The sequence below is a fragment of the Lissotriton helveticus genome, chromosome 11 (assembly GCF_964261635.1).
Source record: "Lissotriton helveticus chromosome 11, aLisHel1.1, whole genome shotgun sequence".
In the NCBI taxonomy this organism is placed as follows: domain Eukaryota; kingdom Metazoa; phylum Chordata; class Amphibia; order Caudata; family Salamandridae; genus Lissotriton; species Lissotriton helveticus.
Genome location: NC_136072.1, coordinates 971,430,761 through 971,442,938, shown reverse-complemented (window position 1 = coordinate 971,442,938; position 12,178 = coordinate 971,430,761). Strand labels below are relative to the sequence as shown.

The window sequence follows — 12,178 nt, the reverse complement described above, 5'->3', positions numbered from 1 at the left end:
AAAGTTTTTTTAACTGGATTCCGGTCCAGGGATGACCTGGCTTGGCAGTTCGGGTTGGACTGTTCCCATGAGGCACAGGGTCAAGACTGATTTGCATATGACTTGGTCCAAACTGGGGTGGCGTAGTGGGAAAAAGAAAGATGGATGTAACCCAGATCTTTTGACTGGGGGAGAATGTTTGCATTGTCAGCATTCCGTCCATCATTTGTTTGCTGTAACACATAATTAAACCAAGCATAAGGCCAGCTGTGGATCTGTGAAACTTTGGACAATTAATTTTCTGGCTTGCAGATACAACGGAAAACGAAAAATACATGCATTAAATTAGTAATATATTGTTTTCATTTCCAGATTTATCACCAGAAACTATGGGAAAAAGGTACAGTGTAGACATGACTTAAGAGAAGTTGTTCGCCAGGAGTCAAACATGGACCTGTCCAGCCAGCGAAGGTCTTTGGTGGCTCTCTGACTCTGTAACACGTGTATGTGCATGTGTTTATCTATATTTCTAAACATTCTGATAAATATGGATAAAATACACCCTCCCCAATCCCAAATGCATGTTGAAAAGATATTGCAAGTCACCAAGGAGTGCTATTATAAGGTCTTGCTACTTCGAGCTGACTTGTAATTTCCTTTTTAAAGTACAATTGGGGATAATTTAATGCTTTTAGTGCATGGCAGAATTTCAATTTTTCTGTGATCCTTTAAGCAGTCTTTACCACCACATTACAGCACTTGGCATAAAGCTACACGTTAAGGGTGTTTGCCTAAAGGCATGGACAGAAGCTAGTGGAAATGAATTTGCTGATTTCAGGAAGTGGACATTCCCAAAGAGAACGTCCATGTACAGTCAGATCCTGCATCCTATGGACTGGTAGAATTGTTCTGGTAAAAGGTCAATGAGGCAGATACCTCAGCATTAAACTATTGACACAGTTCTGGGGCCATGCCACAAGGGAAGGTTATATGGAACTCTCAAATGCTAAATTAGGCCCTAGACAGAAGCGGGAGTTCAGTGCCCCTTCACAGACTCTGTGATCATTGGTATTAAAGATAAACTCCTCTGCAGCTTCTTCCAAGATTGATTGGTGGGTCTTGTATCCCAAACAACCCGCACAATGTACATTGTGGACAGACTGCAGTTTGTGTGAGAATTATTCTCCTATGTACAGTGGTGTTTCCTCTTGACAAAGTTAATCCGGGTATTGTCAGCCCTGCCTGCACTATTGTCTTCTCTGGGAGGATGCATGTCCTCTGCTCAGGCTTCCTCCTCCACTGGGCCTGACTTTTCAACACCACCTGCGCCGACCTGATGACGGCAGGTGTGGAGATGGAGAGAGGCATGAGAGCTGTCAGCCCTGGCCCAGCAACAGCTTTCATTTGCTGTGCACCCAAGAACTGAAATTGCATCCAGTGCAGAAGGCTCCTTCTATCCTCCACTTATGGAAGGAATTCAAGACTCCTCTTTGCAAGGAGGTGTTATATTTAAGTAAAGCTTTCTACTGCAGTCCTGCCCAGGATGTTACCTGAAGAGAAAAAACGCTCACGTAAGAGAGATGTATTCTTATAGGCGTTGCAGTGCTTGTACATTGTGTTGGAAGGACAGAGCCTATGTGGTCTGGGTGATGTTATCCTCTTCAGTGGCCATGGTTTGCCTTCTAAGCATTCCCACCATCAAAAACAGTCCCAAATATAAAGGGTGCACCTAGAAAACCCTTAATTTAAAATAGAGATCACTAATTTTTCAGATGGATGCTATAGAATCAAATATTGTGTAGTGTTTTTTTAAGTTGGTCTCCCCTTAGGAAATAAGAATGTTTTGAAGCTTTAGTCCCGTTGGCTGAAACAGTCCAAAACTATCCAAAGATTTAATGTTGATCTTTCAAGGGGGTGCAAACATTACAGGAAGAGTGGGAGAACTGAATATTCCCATGTTAATTTCCATAGGAAAAACTCTGTAGGATGTCGCCAAAACACTTCCTTTTCCCCATCTAGACTTTACTCCCTTGCTGATATAGATACCTTTGATATATGTTGTCATTTGCACACCAGTGACTTTCTTCTCTTTGTGACGCAGTTCTCAACGGTTATGATGGCCATTAGCTCCTGAATATCTACACTCTATGTCCTAAATCAGAGATTCTCACTTCATATGTATTGCCGCCTGCTTTCACTTTAACTGTTATCATTTAGTTCCAGGCTGTGGTCTTGGCCTACTTTCACCTGACGTTGTCTCCTTTTTTCAACTGTTTTGCCCACTTTACTCCTCCAAAATTCCACTTTTTCAGTTACCCTCTGTAAGTCTCTGTGTAGTTCAAATCCTTTCCTCTTGGTGCCCTAAACTCTGGAACCCCTCTTCTATCTGCTTCTCGCGTACTGCCCCCTCCCTTATCTAGCTCCAAGCGATATAAAAAAAAATGTGCCTTTTATTCATTGCTTTACCAAGCAAATTTCAATTACTTCACTGTTAGATATCTCAGGTAAGGAATTAATGAATTTGTTATCAGATATTATACATTAATCTATATCGTACTGCTAGTTGTCTGTATGCTTTAATGTAAAAGCAGGTTATTAAATATAATTTATTTATTAATTTAATTTTTTATGTAAAGTAATACAAAACTGAAAATGCATCGCTTACATTGAGAAAGATATTGGTAACAAGACTTAGTTATGGGAAACTGTCCAAATATTTAATGGAAAAAGATCTAATGGATTCTAACCTGTGATAGTTAGTCCTACATTCCTTTATCTTTTGTGATGTGATCTTCCTGTAATGTACACTGCTTTTCACCCTAAGCATGTTCTAATTCCGACGTGGGAAAAGCAAAGGAAAAAAAGAGAACATCTTTAGCCAGGAGATGAAAAATGATAATTATTTGTGACGCTTGTTCGTTTCAGATTCTGCCTCTCAGCTGCACTTTGAAATGACTAACCAGGGGGAAGCAGCCGGGACCACCCAGATGACGCACTGCTGAGGCGCGAAGAGAAGCAGCCCACGGAAATCACTATGGTCAGATGCACTCAGAGGGGTTTAAGTGTGAACACAAAAGACTTGCCCGTTCCTCATGCAATGCTTAGGCCTTTTAAAGCGACGCGCAGAATCATGCTTTTCTGCTCCGAATATCCGCCTACTCATCCGTACTAACCTGCATGGTGTGGGTGCCTTTGAGAAACTTGAGGACTAATCGCTCGGCCTTGTACTCACCTAACAACAGCTGCCCCAAAATGTCAGCGGAGTGGCTGATGGAGGGGAGCTGGTCACTGGACGGACTTCGCGACCTGATCGCCACGGGCATTCACATGTTTCGCGACTGCGACACCATTGCACTTTCTACTGTTGTTTGCCTGTTGGTGTTGTTTGTGTGGTACTGTTATCACATTGGGCGGGAGCAACCACGCACTTACGTCACTGTGAATTCCATCATGCAGAGCTCTGACGTCAACGGGCTTCAGAACGGCTACGCGTACTGCCATTCGCCCGAGTGTGTGCGGTGTACCCACAATGAGGGACTCAACCAGAAACTCTATCACAACTTGCAGGAATACGCCAAGAGGTACTCCTGGTCGGGCATGGGCAGAATCCACAAGGGTATTCGAGAACAAGGCAGGTACCTAAACAGCCGGCCGTCCATACAGAAGCCGGAAGTCTTCTTCTTGCCTGACTTACCCACGACGCCATATTTTTCCCGGGAAGCACAAAAGCACGACGTGGAATTACTGGAGAGGAACTTCCAGACCATCCTGAGTGACTTTGAGACCCTCTACAAGTCGTTCTCCAACTGCAGCCTGCCGCAGGGATGGAAGATGAACAGCACCCCCCGAGGAGAGTGGTTCACCTTTTATTTCGTGAATCAGGGGGTCTGCATTCCCAGCAACTGCCGGAAATGCCCACGGACGTACCGTTTACTGGGCAGCCTTCGCACCTTTATTGGGAACAATGTCTTTGGAAATGCCTGCATATCTGTGCTGAGCCCTGGAGCAGTAATAACAGAGCACTATGGCCCCACAAACATCAGGATTCGATGCCACTTAGGTAGGTGCCAAAGTGTATTACTATTCTCACTTGAAAGTTTATTTTCTATTGCGTAACTTGTCCAAAGTACATTGTGGCAATGCATGCAGTATGTGTGACCACACGGGCATTCAGATTCAAATAGTAGGCCTACTCAGCCAGTAGTGAACAGTTTTGGGTTTTTTGAGGAGGAAGGCGCAGAAAGACTAATGACACATTGAGGCGTCATCAGCACAGAAGAAGGTATTGACCGGGTTAACAGCATTTTATCGGTAAACGAAGAACATGAGCCTCGTCTCAATAAACAAACATTGACAAAGCCAATAGGTGTGGGTCTACTGAACTAATTAGAGCGAGGCACTAGATGTTTAGGAAATCTCCTAAGAAGATTGCTTACATAGTGAAGCTTGTATACAGTTTTAGATAGTGTGACTGGGATGCAATCTGTGGCAGGGTGACAAAAAAGGACTTCATGTACACTGTCAAGTGATAGCACGAGTCTTTTATGTTTCTTTAATTTGCAGAAGCTGGATGTATAGAATGCTATTTAGGACCTTCTTCAGAGGGAATGCAGTGATACCTAGATCACGCACACACACATCATTTGCGCCTGATTGCCAGTATTCCATGTTGAGTAGGAATTTTTCATACTACATATTTTTGCCTCACTAATCCACAAGGCCAGAGGAAGGGAAGATGGGGGTTCCCAATGTAGTGATACTGAAACCGTATGTTAACCATCGTTCTCAGGGGCAGTTTTATCTCCCTTTACCTCCACTCCATGGTACTCAGTCTCTTATCATTCTTAAAAGTTGTGTCTCACTGCTTATAACTAGACCTAGAAGTACCTGGATCTGTTATCATTGTGACTTCTCAGCAGTAGAATTCCTTTCTCCTTTGCATTGATGTTTAGCAAGTTTGCTTTCATTTAAGGAGACCGCTACCATGAAAAAACTTGAAACTTTTTGAGGCAAGCGCAAAGCTTGCTTTTTGCAGTTCAACATTAGCAAGATTTGGTTACTGTTTGAGGGCAAATAGTTATCAGCGTGCAAACATAAACCTGAAAAATAGTGTTGGAAGCAATACTTAGAGGAATTCCAGCCACCGGTGAAGGACTCCGTACTGTTTTTCAGAACATTCTTTTTCACCCTCATCCATTATGCCTCTCTAGTCCGAGATCAGCCATATGCAAATCATTCCTGGTTCTACTCCAAAAAGAACCGCCAGTCCAAAGTACCAGGCCAGGCTTCCTCCCAGAAGATTGCACAAGTAACCTACTTAGACCTCATCAGTGAGCTATAGCTTGAGACCTGTGGCACAGTGGTCAAGGGACCCAATTCGGGGCATACCTGTAAGACACCTGCTTCAACGAAGTGGTGGATATAATGTTTAACTTAATCTCAACCACTGTTGAAAGCTCAGGGCCACATTCCAGGCCATCTTTTTTCACCTACTATGCCACTCTAGACAGTCCTAGCCTGTGCCTTGGAACTCGAGCTGTACCTTACTGACGAAACGTAAGTAGCCTGAAACCATTCTCAAGTTGCTTGTGTTCCTGTTCAGATGGGACATGGATTGACAGTTCATGCTGCACTGCATCTATTGGAGCAGGACGCACGCTGATCTGCATCTAGCTGGTCTCTGTCTGGAGTAGGATAGCGGGTGAAAACTAATGGACTGGAATGTTGCCTCCGAGCGATTGCCAGTGGCTGAGACTTTTTTGCATGCGTTCCTCCCATCACCAAGTTATTTTTCATGGGATAAAGTTTTTGAGAGGTCAAATAGTTTGTATTGTGTGCTTTAAGCATCTGGTTTATTCATGAGTCTTTTACACAGCTTAACAGGTCTCTGTAGTGTTCTCACAAATAGATGCATTTTCTTTGGACTAGTGTTTCTCTAGTGCTCAGGGTGTTGAAGCAATGTCTTTTTTGGCAATGCCTGCAGACTCCTAGAAAGTTCACTTTGAACTCCTTTCACCTTCTTTACAATAACATAGGGTTCAAATGCCGGTAAAGTAATTTTAAAGTGCCATAGGTCTCTGTCAGTGATTCTTGCTTGTGATGCAAAATGCATTTACTGTCTAATAGGCATTCGGTACAAATCCTATACGTTAAAGCCAAGGACATATATAAATCTCTCACCATCGGAAGGCTGATCTGATAATAAGAAATTTTATATAGGGAAACTACGTCCTATAAGTCCCTAATGTTTACCCGCCTCTGTACGCGACGAGCCAGGGAAATGTGTGTGCTTCTAGGGTTTGTAACTGGGTCAGGCATACTCCACCTTACAAAACGTAGGCTCCAGAAGTACCCTTCTTTGTAACAGGTGGATCTGTTCCAGTACATTGTTGTGTACATAGAAAGAAGAAGAAAATTAAATTAACATGTTTGACAATTTGATATGAATTGCAAATTTCTCAAGCACCAGAAGTGCCACTGTAAAAACCTCTGGCCACGTGATCTCTAATCTGGAAGCATGTGGCAACCATGAGAAGCTGATTTGGGGGATTTGCAGTAGTTTAAGTGACCTACCAGAACTGACAAAGACATACAACCTTTTCCCCTCCGTCCATCATATAGAAACATATAGATGCCATAAAATTGAGTATAATTACGATCTGTCATTTGCATCACTTCAAAACAGCCAAATATAAAATGTTATATATAAATAAAACAAATTATTGTGGTGTGTTTTCGACTTTGTGAGGAGAGCTGATGTGTTTTGATTTTATTTGACTTTTGCATAAGCGGTCCTATAAACTAGGTATATGGATCCAGCATCTTGTCTTTGGCCCCACTTCACATTTTTAAATATCTCAGAATGCTGATTGGCATGAAAGAGTGTTAAGTCGTTTTCAAGCCTATGCTTAACCTATGTAACAGGTGATCTGCACTCAGTTTGCCGCTAACATCGAATGGAGCATCAGTAACTCTGGGCTCTTGTGGTTGAAAGGGTCACATGCAAAATTGATTGTTTTGGATTTTCTTTCTATGTAGCTCAAAGTGCTATTTATTATTGTGTCAGCGAAAGCAATTGTCAGGGATTGGCTCCTGTTATCTTCGCAGATGATTTGCAGTGGAATGATGTGGCGCTTGTCCTACAGCGGTTTGATGAATGTCACCGCGTCTCCTTGGCGATCCATTTGAGTTCAGATCTTTTGTCCGCAGAGAGGAAACGCGAGGCTTTGAATGTTATCTTCTGATGTGTGATAGAGGCCGCTAGATCCATCACTTTCTGCATCTTCACACATTGTTGGGAAGAGATGTTCAGACGTCAGAGATTTATTGAGATAGACTAAGTCCTAGTGCCCTAAAGTGTCGGCTGCTGATAACAATCGTATTTTCTGAGTAGCGGTCCTTAAGGCAAAGTATTATAGAATCTCAGTGCAGTAAATTACAGTTTCAGGAGTTGGATAAAATAACACTGAGGTAAAAGTCCATAGCTACATCATTTAATCAGGCCAGCAAAGACCCTGATCAGTAAATTTTCGCCAAGCTGTCCTTTGGATGTTTTATCTTTCAGTTCTTCTTGTACAGACTTAATTCTTTTAATATTTGCCTCTTATGTGTCTGTTTCCATGTCATATTATAGCAAATTGTAGCATTTTGTTTTTCATTTTTTGTTCTTGAACTTGTGGTGCCTTTTTTCTGATAGAGACTTCTAACCGCAGAATCATAACCTTTTGAATACTACCCCAGCTGTACCCCTGTGAGCCAGCAGGTGGTGCAAACATCCACATTGATGTCACTCCATGCCTGATGTGACATGCATGGGCTAACATAGGCACCACTCGTGTGCTGACATCTGTTACTTTCTTTCCGCACCACCAGACGCGGATCCGGAGCTATCCCTAGTCTCATTGAGACAATTTCTTAAATATTCTGAGACCACATTCTAGGGACTATGTCATCTCCCAAATTTACCTGGTTCAAACCCTTTTGGGAATTTCTCAGACACATGACTGTGACAATACCCACTTGGGGTTTTCCTTTGGTGCCTAGAATTGGACCACAACTCGAAGCCTGCAGTTATTGTGCCTTGATGCAGTGCAAGGCCATTCAGGACTGGAAAGCAAAGCTCTTCATGGCAAAGCACCGCAAGGCCCAAAGCAAAGCCTGGTTAAGGTCCAAAGATCCGTCCATTCTGCCACTGTCGATCTCCCAAGACTGTGCAAGGGTGTCATCGTGCCTCCAGGGCACACTCTCAAAGACACTCTACTTTGGAGTCAATTCGAACTCTTGGTTTGTGGCAGTCGGAATTTTCATGGGCTGATTGTGATGTCACAGCAAATTAACGAATTATGTGAAGCAATGCTGCAGCTTTTTGGCATGTTACTGGTTCCATCTGGCACACCTATGGGCCCCAAGGAGGAGCAGGGCCTCTCAACTAGACTTCTGGCAGCAGGTCTGCCGTTGGAGCCGGCATGCCCTCTGGATCATCTCAGGGCTCTGGATCGACTTCGGTACCTCCAGTGCCACAACCCACTCTGAAACTCGAACCATCAATACCAGCGATATCAACTCTTTTTTTTTTTTTTGTTTGAAAGCTTTATTGAAATAAAGAATCAGCAATACAAAAGAAAAGGTGACAACAGCAGAATAAAATGAAAAATAAAACGGCAATCATGGGAGATTAAACTTAAGTCAGCTGATGGCACAAGAGGAAAAAAAAAAGCATTTTAAGAGGTTTTTTAGGGGAGGGAAGGACGGAAGGGGAGGGAAAAGGGGAAAAAGCATAATACAGCGAAGAGTACAATACAAGAGAAGTAAAGTAAATGATTGCAAATAGAACAATAAGTGCACGTATTAAAAACAGTATTAAAATGTGAATAACAATACAAGCAAAAAACTGTAATAGTGAAAACCTGAAGCAGAAACTTACAAGCAGAAGTACAATCGTTCAAGGGGGTTTAAAATTGTCAGAGGTCAACAAGGTATAAGTCTTTTTGGCATAATGATCTAAATATAAGGTGAGAGGTAACCAGTAAAGTTCAACATTTCGAGGGGGTTTGCAAGAGGACGCAAAGGCAACATCCAAACGATGAGAATGACATAGTAAATTCCACCAGGAGGTTATGGAGATGTTGTTCAAGGACTTCCAATTGGAAGCAATGTGTTGAAATGCAAGTGCTAAAGAAAGGTCAAAAAGACCACATGAATGTGGGGGGAGGTCTAAGGATTCTGAGAGGCTACCTAAAAAGACCAAGGAGGTAGAAAAGGAAATAGAAAGCTGAAAGATTAGAGAAATGCGGGACCACACTTGAAACCAAAAACGACGGACAGAAGGAAAGATAAAGAAAAGATGATAAAGATCAGCCTTGGGAGCACCACAAGTCCAACAGTTGTCGGTAGAAGAAGAAAGAAAACGAGAAAGGGAAAGAGGAGAGAGATAGAGTCTATGATAGAAGAAGAATAAGGATTGAGTGAGGGAGGCAGTGCGCGAGGTTTTCAAGGATTTCGCCCAAAGGTTGTTCCAAAGAGAGGTCGGCCATGAGCAATTTAAGTCCCTTTCCCAAGAGAGTTCCAATTTCGACTTGGGACGATCAGGGTCAGGAGCAGAGAAGTATCTGTAAATAATAGAAGCCTTGGGAATTGTAGAGAGAATGGTGAGTATGGAGGAAGGGGGGGTGGATGATTCCTCTGAGGGTAAAGAGTAGTATTGTTCAAGGACAATATCCATGAGAGTGCAGTATTTCTTTGCAAACGATGTAGGACAACGAAACTGGGCCTGAAATTGGGGGAAGGAACGAGGAGAAGAAACGTCAAAAAGATGATGAACCCAAATAATGCCTCTTGATCTCCATGCCGTCCAAGCAATAGGTCTGTTCCGTATAAGAATAGAGGAGTTATACCAAATGGGTGACGATAAGAAAGATTCACGGGAGAGAGAGGTTGCGGATATTAAGGGTCGCAGAAGAGAGGAGGTATGTTTGAATAAGGGGGGGTTTAGACAAGGAGCCTTGGCAGTAAAGCGAAGTGCATCCTGAAAAGAATAAGGAAAGATTAACTCACGATCAACCGATAACCATAAAGGGGCAAAGGGGGTTACGTCTTGTGCTAACCAACGCGAGGCTTGGCGAAGAGAGAAGGACTTATGATAGAGGCGGAAGTTTGGGAAATTAACCCCTCCAGTTGATTTAGAATGACGAAGAGTTGAGATAGATATACGAGCCTTCTTCTGCTTCCAAAGGAATTTGGATAAAAGAGAATCAATGCGATGGAAGTAGAGAGCAGGGATATGTACAGGGAGCATGGAGAGTAAAAAAATCAAAATCGGGGCAACCATCATTTTAATCGAGTCAAGACGACCCCACCAAGAAAGGAATAGAGGATTCCAGGAAGAGAGAAGCGAATCAATTCTAGAGATGACTGCACTCATGTTAAGCCGGACAGAAGAAAGGATAGAGTTAGAGAAGAGGACGCCAAGATACTTAATGTTCGTACTGTTCCAGGCAAAACCGGTGGAAGTAAATAAGTGTGGAAGGCAGAATTTAGTCAGAGGAAGAATCTCCGTTTTATCCGAATTAATTTTATATCCCGAAACCTGGGAAAATCTTTCAAATTCATGCATTAGAGCATAAGCTGATAACTTAAGTTGATGTTCACCATAAGGAAAACCAGAAATGGAGGAGTTATTACGGATAGAAGAAATGAAGGGTTCAAGAGCTAAAATAAAAAGAAGAGGGGAAAGAGGACAGCCCTGACGAACACCACGTTGAAGGATAAAAGGGGTGGTAAGTTGACCATTAACAAGGACCGAAGCTTTTGGAAGAGAATATATCAAAGAAACATAGGAGATAAATTTCGGACCAAAGCCATGCCATTTCAGAGAAGCCATAAGAAAGGACCAATCAACTCGATCAAAGGCTTTTTCGGCATCGACCGAGATAGCTGCAAGAGGGATAGAGAGAGAGGAAGCTTTGTTGAGGACATTGAGAAGGAGTCTGGAGTTGTCTGAAGTGAGACGGCCCTTAACAAAACCAAATTGTTCCTTCCCAATAAGATGAGGCATAAAAAGATCAAGACGAATAGCTAATAGTTTTGCATATATTTTATAGTCCACATTGACTAGGGATATCGGTCGATAATTCTTACAGTGTTTTGGGTCACGTCCCTCCTTAGGTATGAGGCAGATAGTAGCATCCTGAAAGGAGCCTTGAGCCGAACCTGTGGAGCAAAAAGATTGAAAAAGGAAAAGGAGTTTAGGTAGGAGAAGATCAGAGAAGTGTGAGTAAAATTCAACGGGAAAGCCATCAGGCCCCGGAGTTTTACCCTTGGTTAAAGAAGAGAGCGCTGTAGATAATTCAGAGAAGGTAAAGTCCTGCTCAATGGTTGAGAAATTAAGCGTAGAAGCATCTGGTTTAGGTAAACCTTCAAAATATGAATCTAGGAGATCTGGGGTAGGGGGGTTCTCAGGAGAATATAAAGATTCATAGAAGGAGTGGAACTGCTGTAAAATATCTTTATCTGTATGCAAGAGGACGTTAGAGGGGGAATAAATAGAATCAATGAGAGTTCTCTCTTTACGAGATTTCAGATAATTAGCAAGCAATTTGCCCGACTTATTACGTCCCCCGTAATACCGAGCACTACCACGAAGGAGAAAGGAAGAGGCCGAATCCGTAGTAAGTTTGTTAAAAGCAATTTTAGCACGAAGCAGATCAGAAGGTATTTGAGTAGGAGAGGAGGTATAAAATTGGTGTTCAAGCGATTTGATATGTGTAAGAGCAAGTTTGCGTTTTTGGAGGAATTTCTTCTTTTTTTTGGAAACAAAATCAATAATAAAACCGCGAGCTGTGGCCTTGAAAGAGTCCCAAAGGACATGGGGCGAGGTAGTAGGAGTAGAGTTAAGCTGGAAGAATTCAGACGTAAAGGAGCGAAAAGAGGAAGAGAAAAGAGGGTCTGTAAGTAGGGAAGAGTTAAAACGCCAACGAGAAGATTTAGGAGCTGGAGGAGAAAGATCAAAATCAGTGATGATAGGGGAGTGATCAGAAATGACAATAGGTTCAATAGAGGAGGAGATGAGAGTTTGAGATAAGGAAGAAGAGAGAAAAATATAGTCTAAACGGGAAAAAGAGGCGTGTGGTGGGGAGAAAAAAGAAAAATCAATAGTGTCTGGATGTGTGAGCCTCCAGGAATCTACGAGGTGAACCTGCGT

At 42.6% G+C, this 12,178-nt stretch overlaps 1 protein-coding gene across 5 annotated transcripts in view; it reads left to right on the top strand.

Annotated features, from left to right (window-relative positions):
- Window positions 1-12,178, top strand: part of ASPHD2 (aspartate beta-hydroxylase domain containing 2) — a 241,291-nt gene that overhangs the window by 180,349 nt on the left and 48,764 nt on the right. For all 5 annotated transcript variants that reach the window (XM_078667318.1, XM_078667316.1, XM_078667314.1 and 2 more), the window contains one exon: window positions 2,905-4,039. In XM_078667318.1, the coding sequence (XP_078523444.1) occupies window positions 3,157-4,039 (883 nt within the window). In that variant the 5' untranslated portion in view covers window positions 2,905-3,156. The remainder of the gene's footprint in view (window positions 1-2,904; window positions 4,040-12,178) is intronic.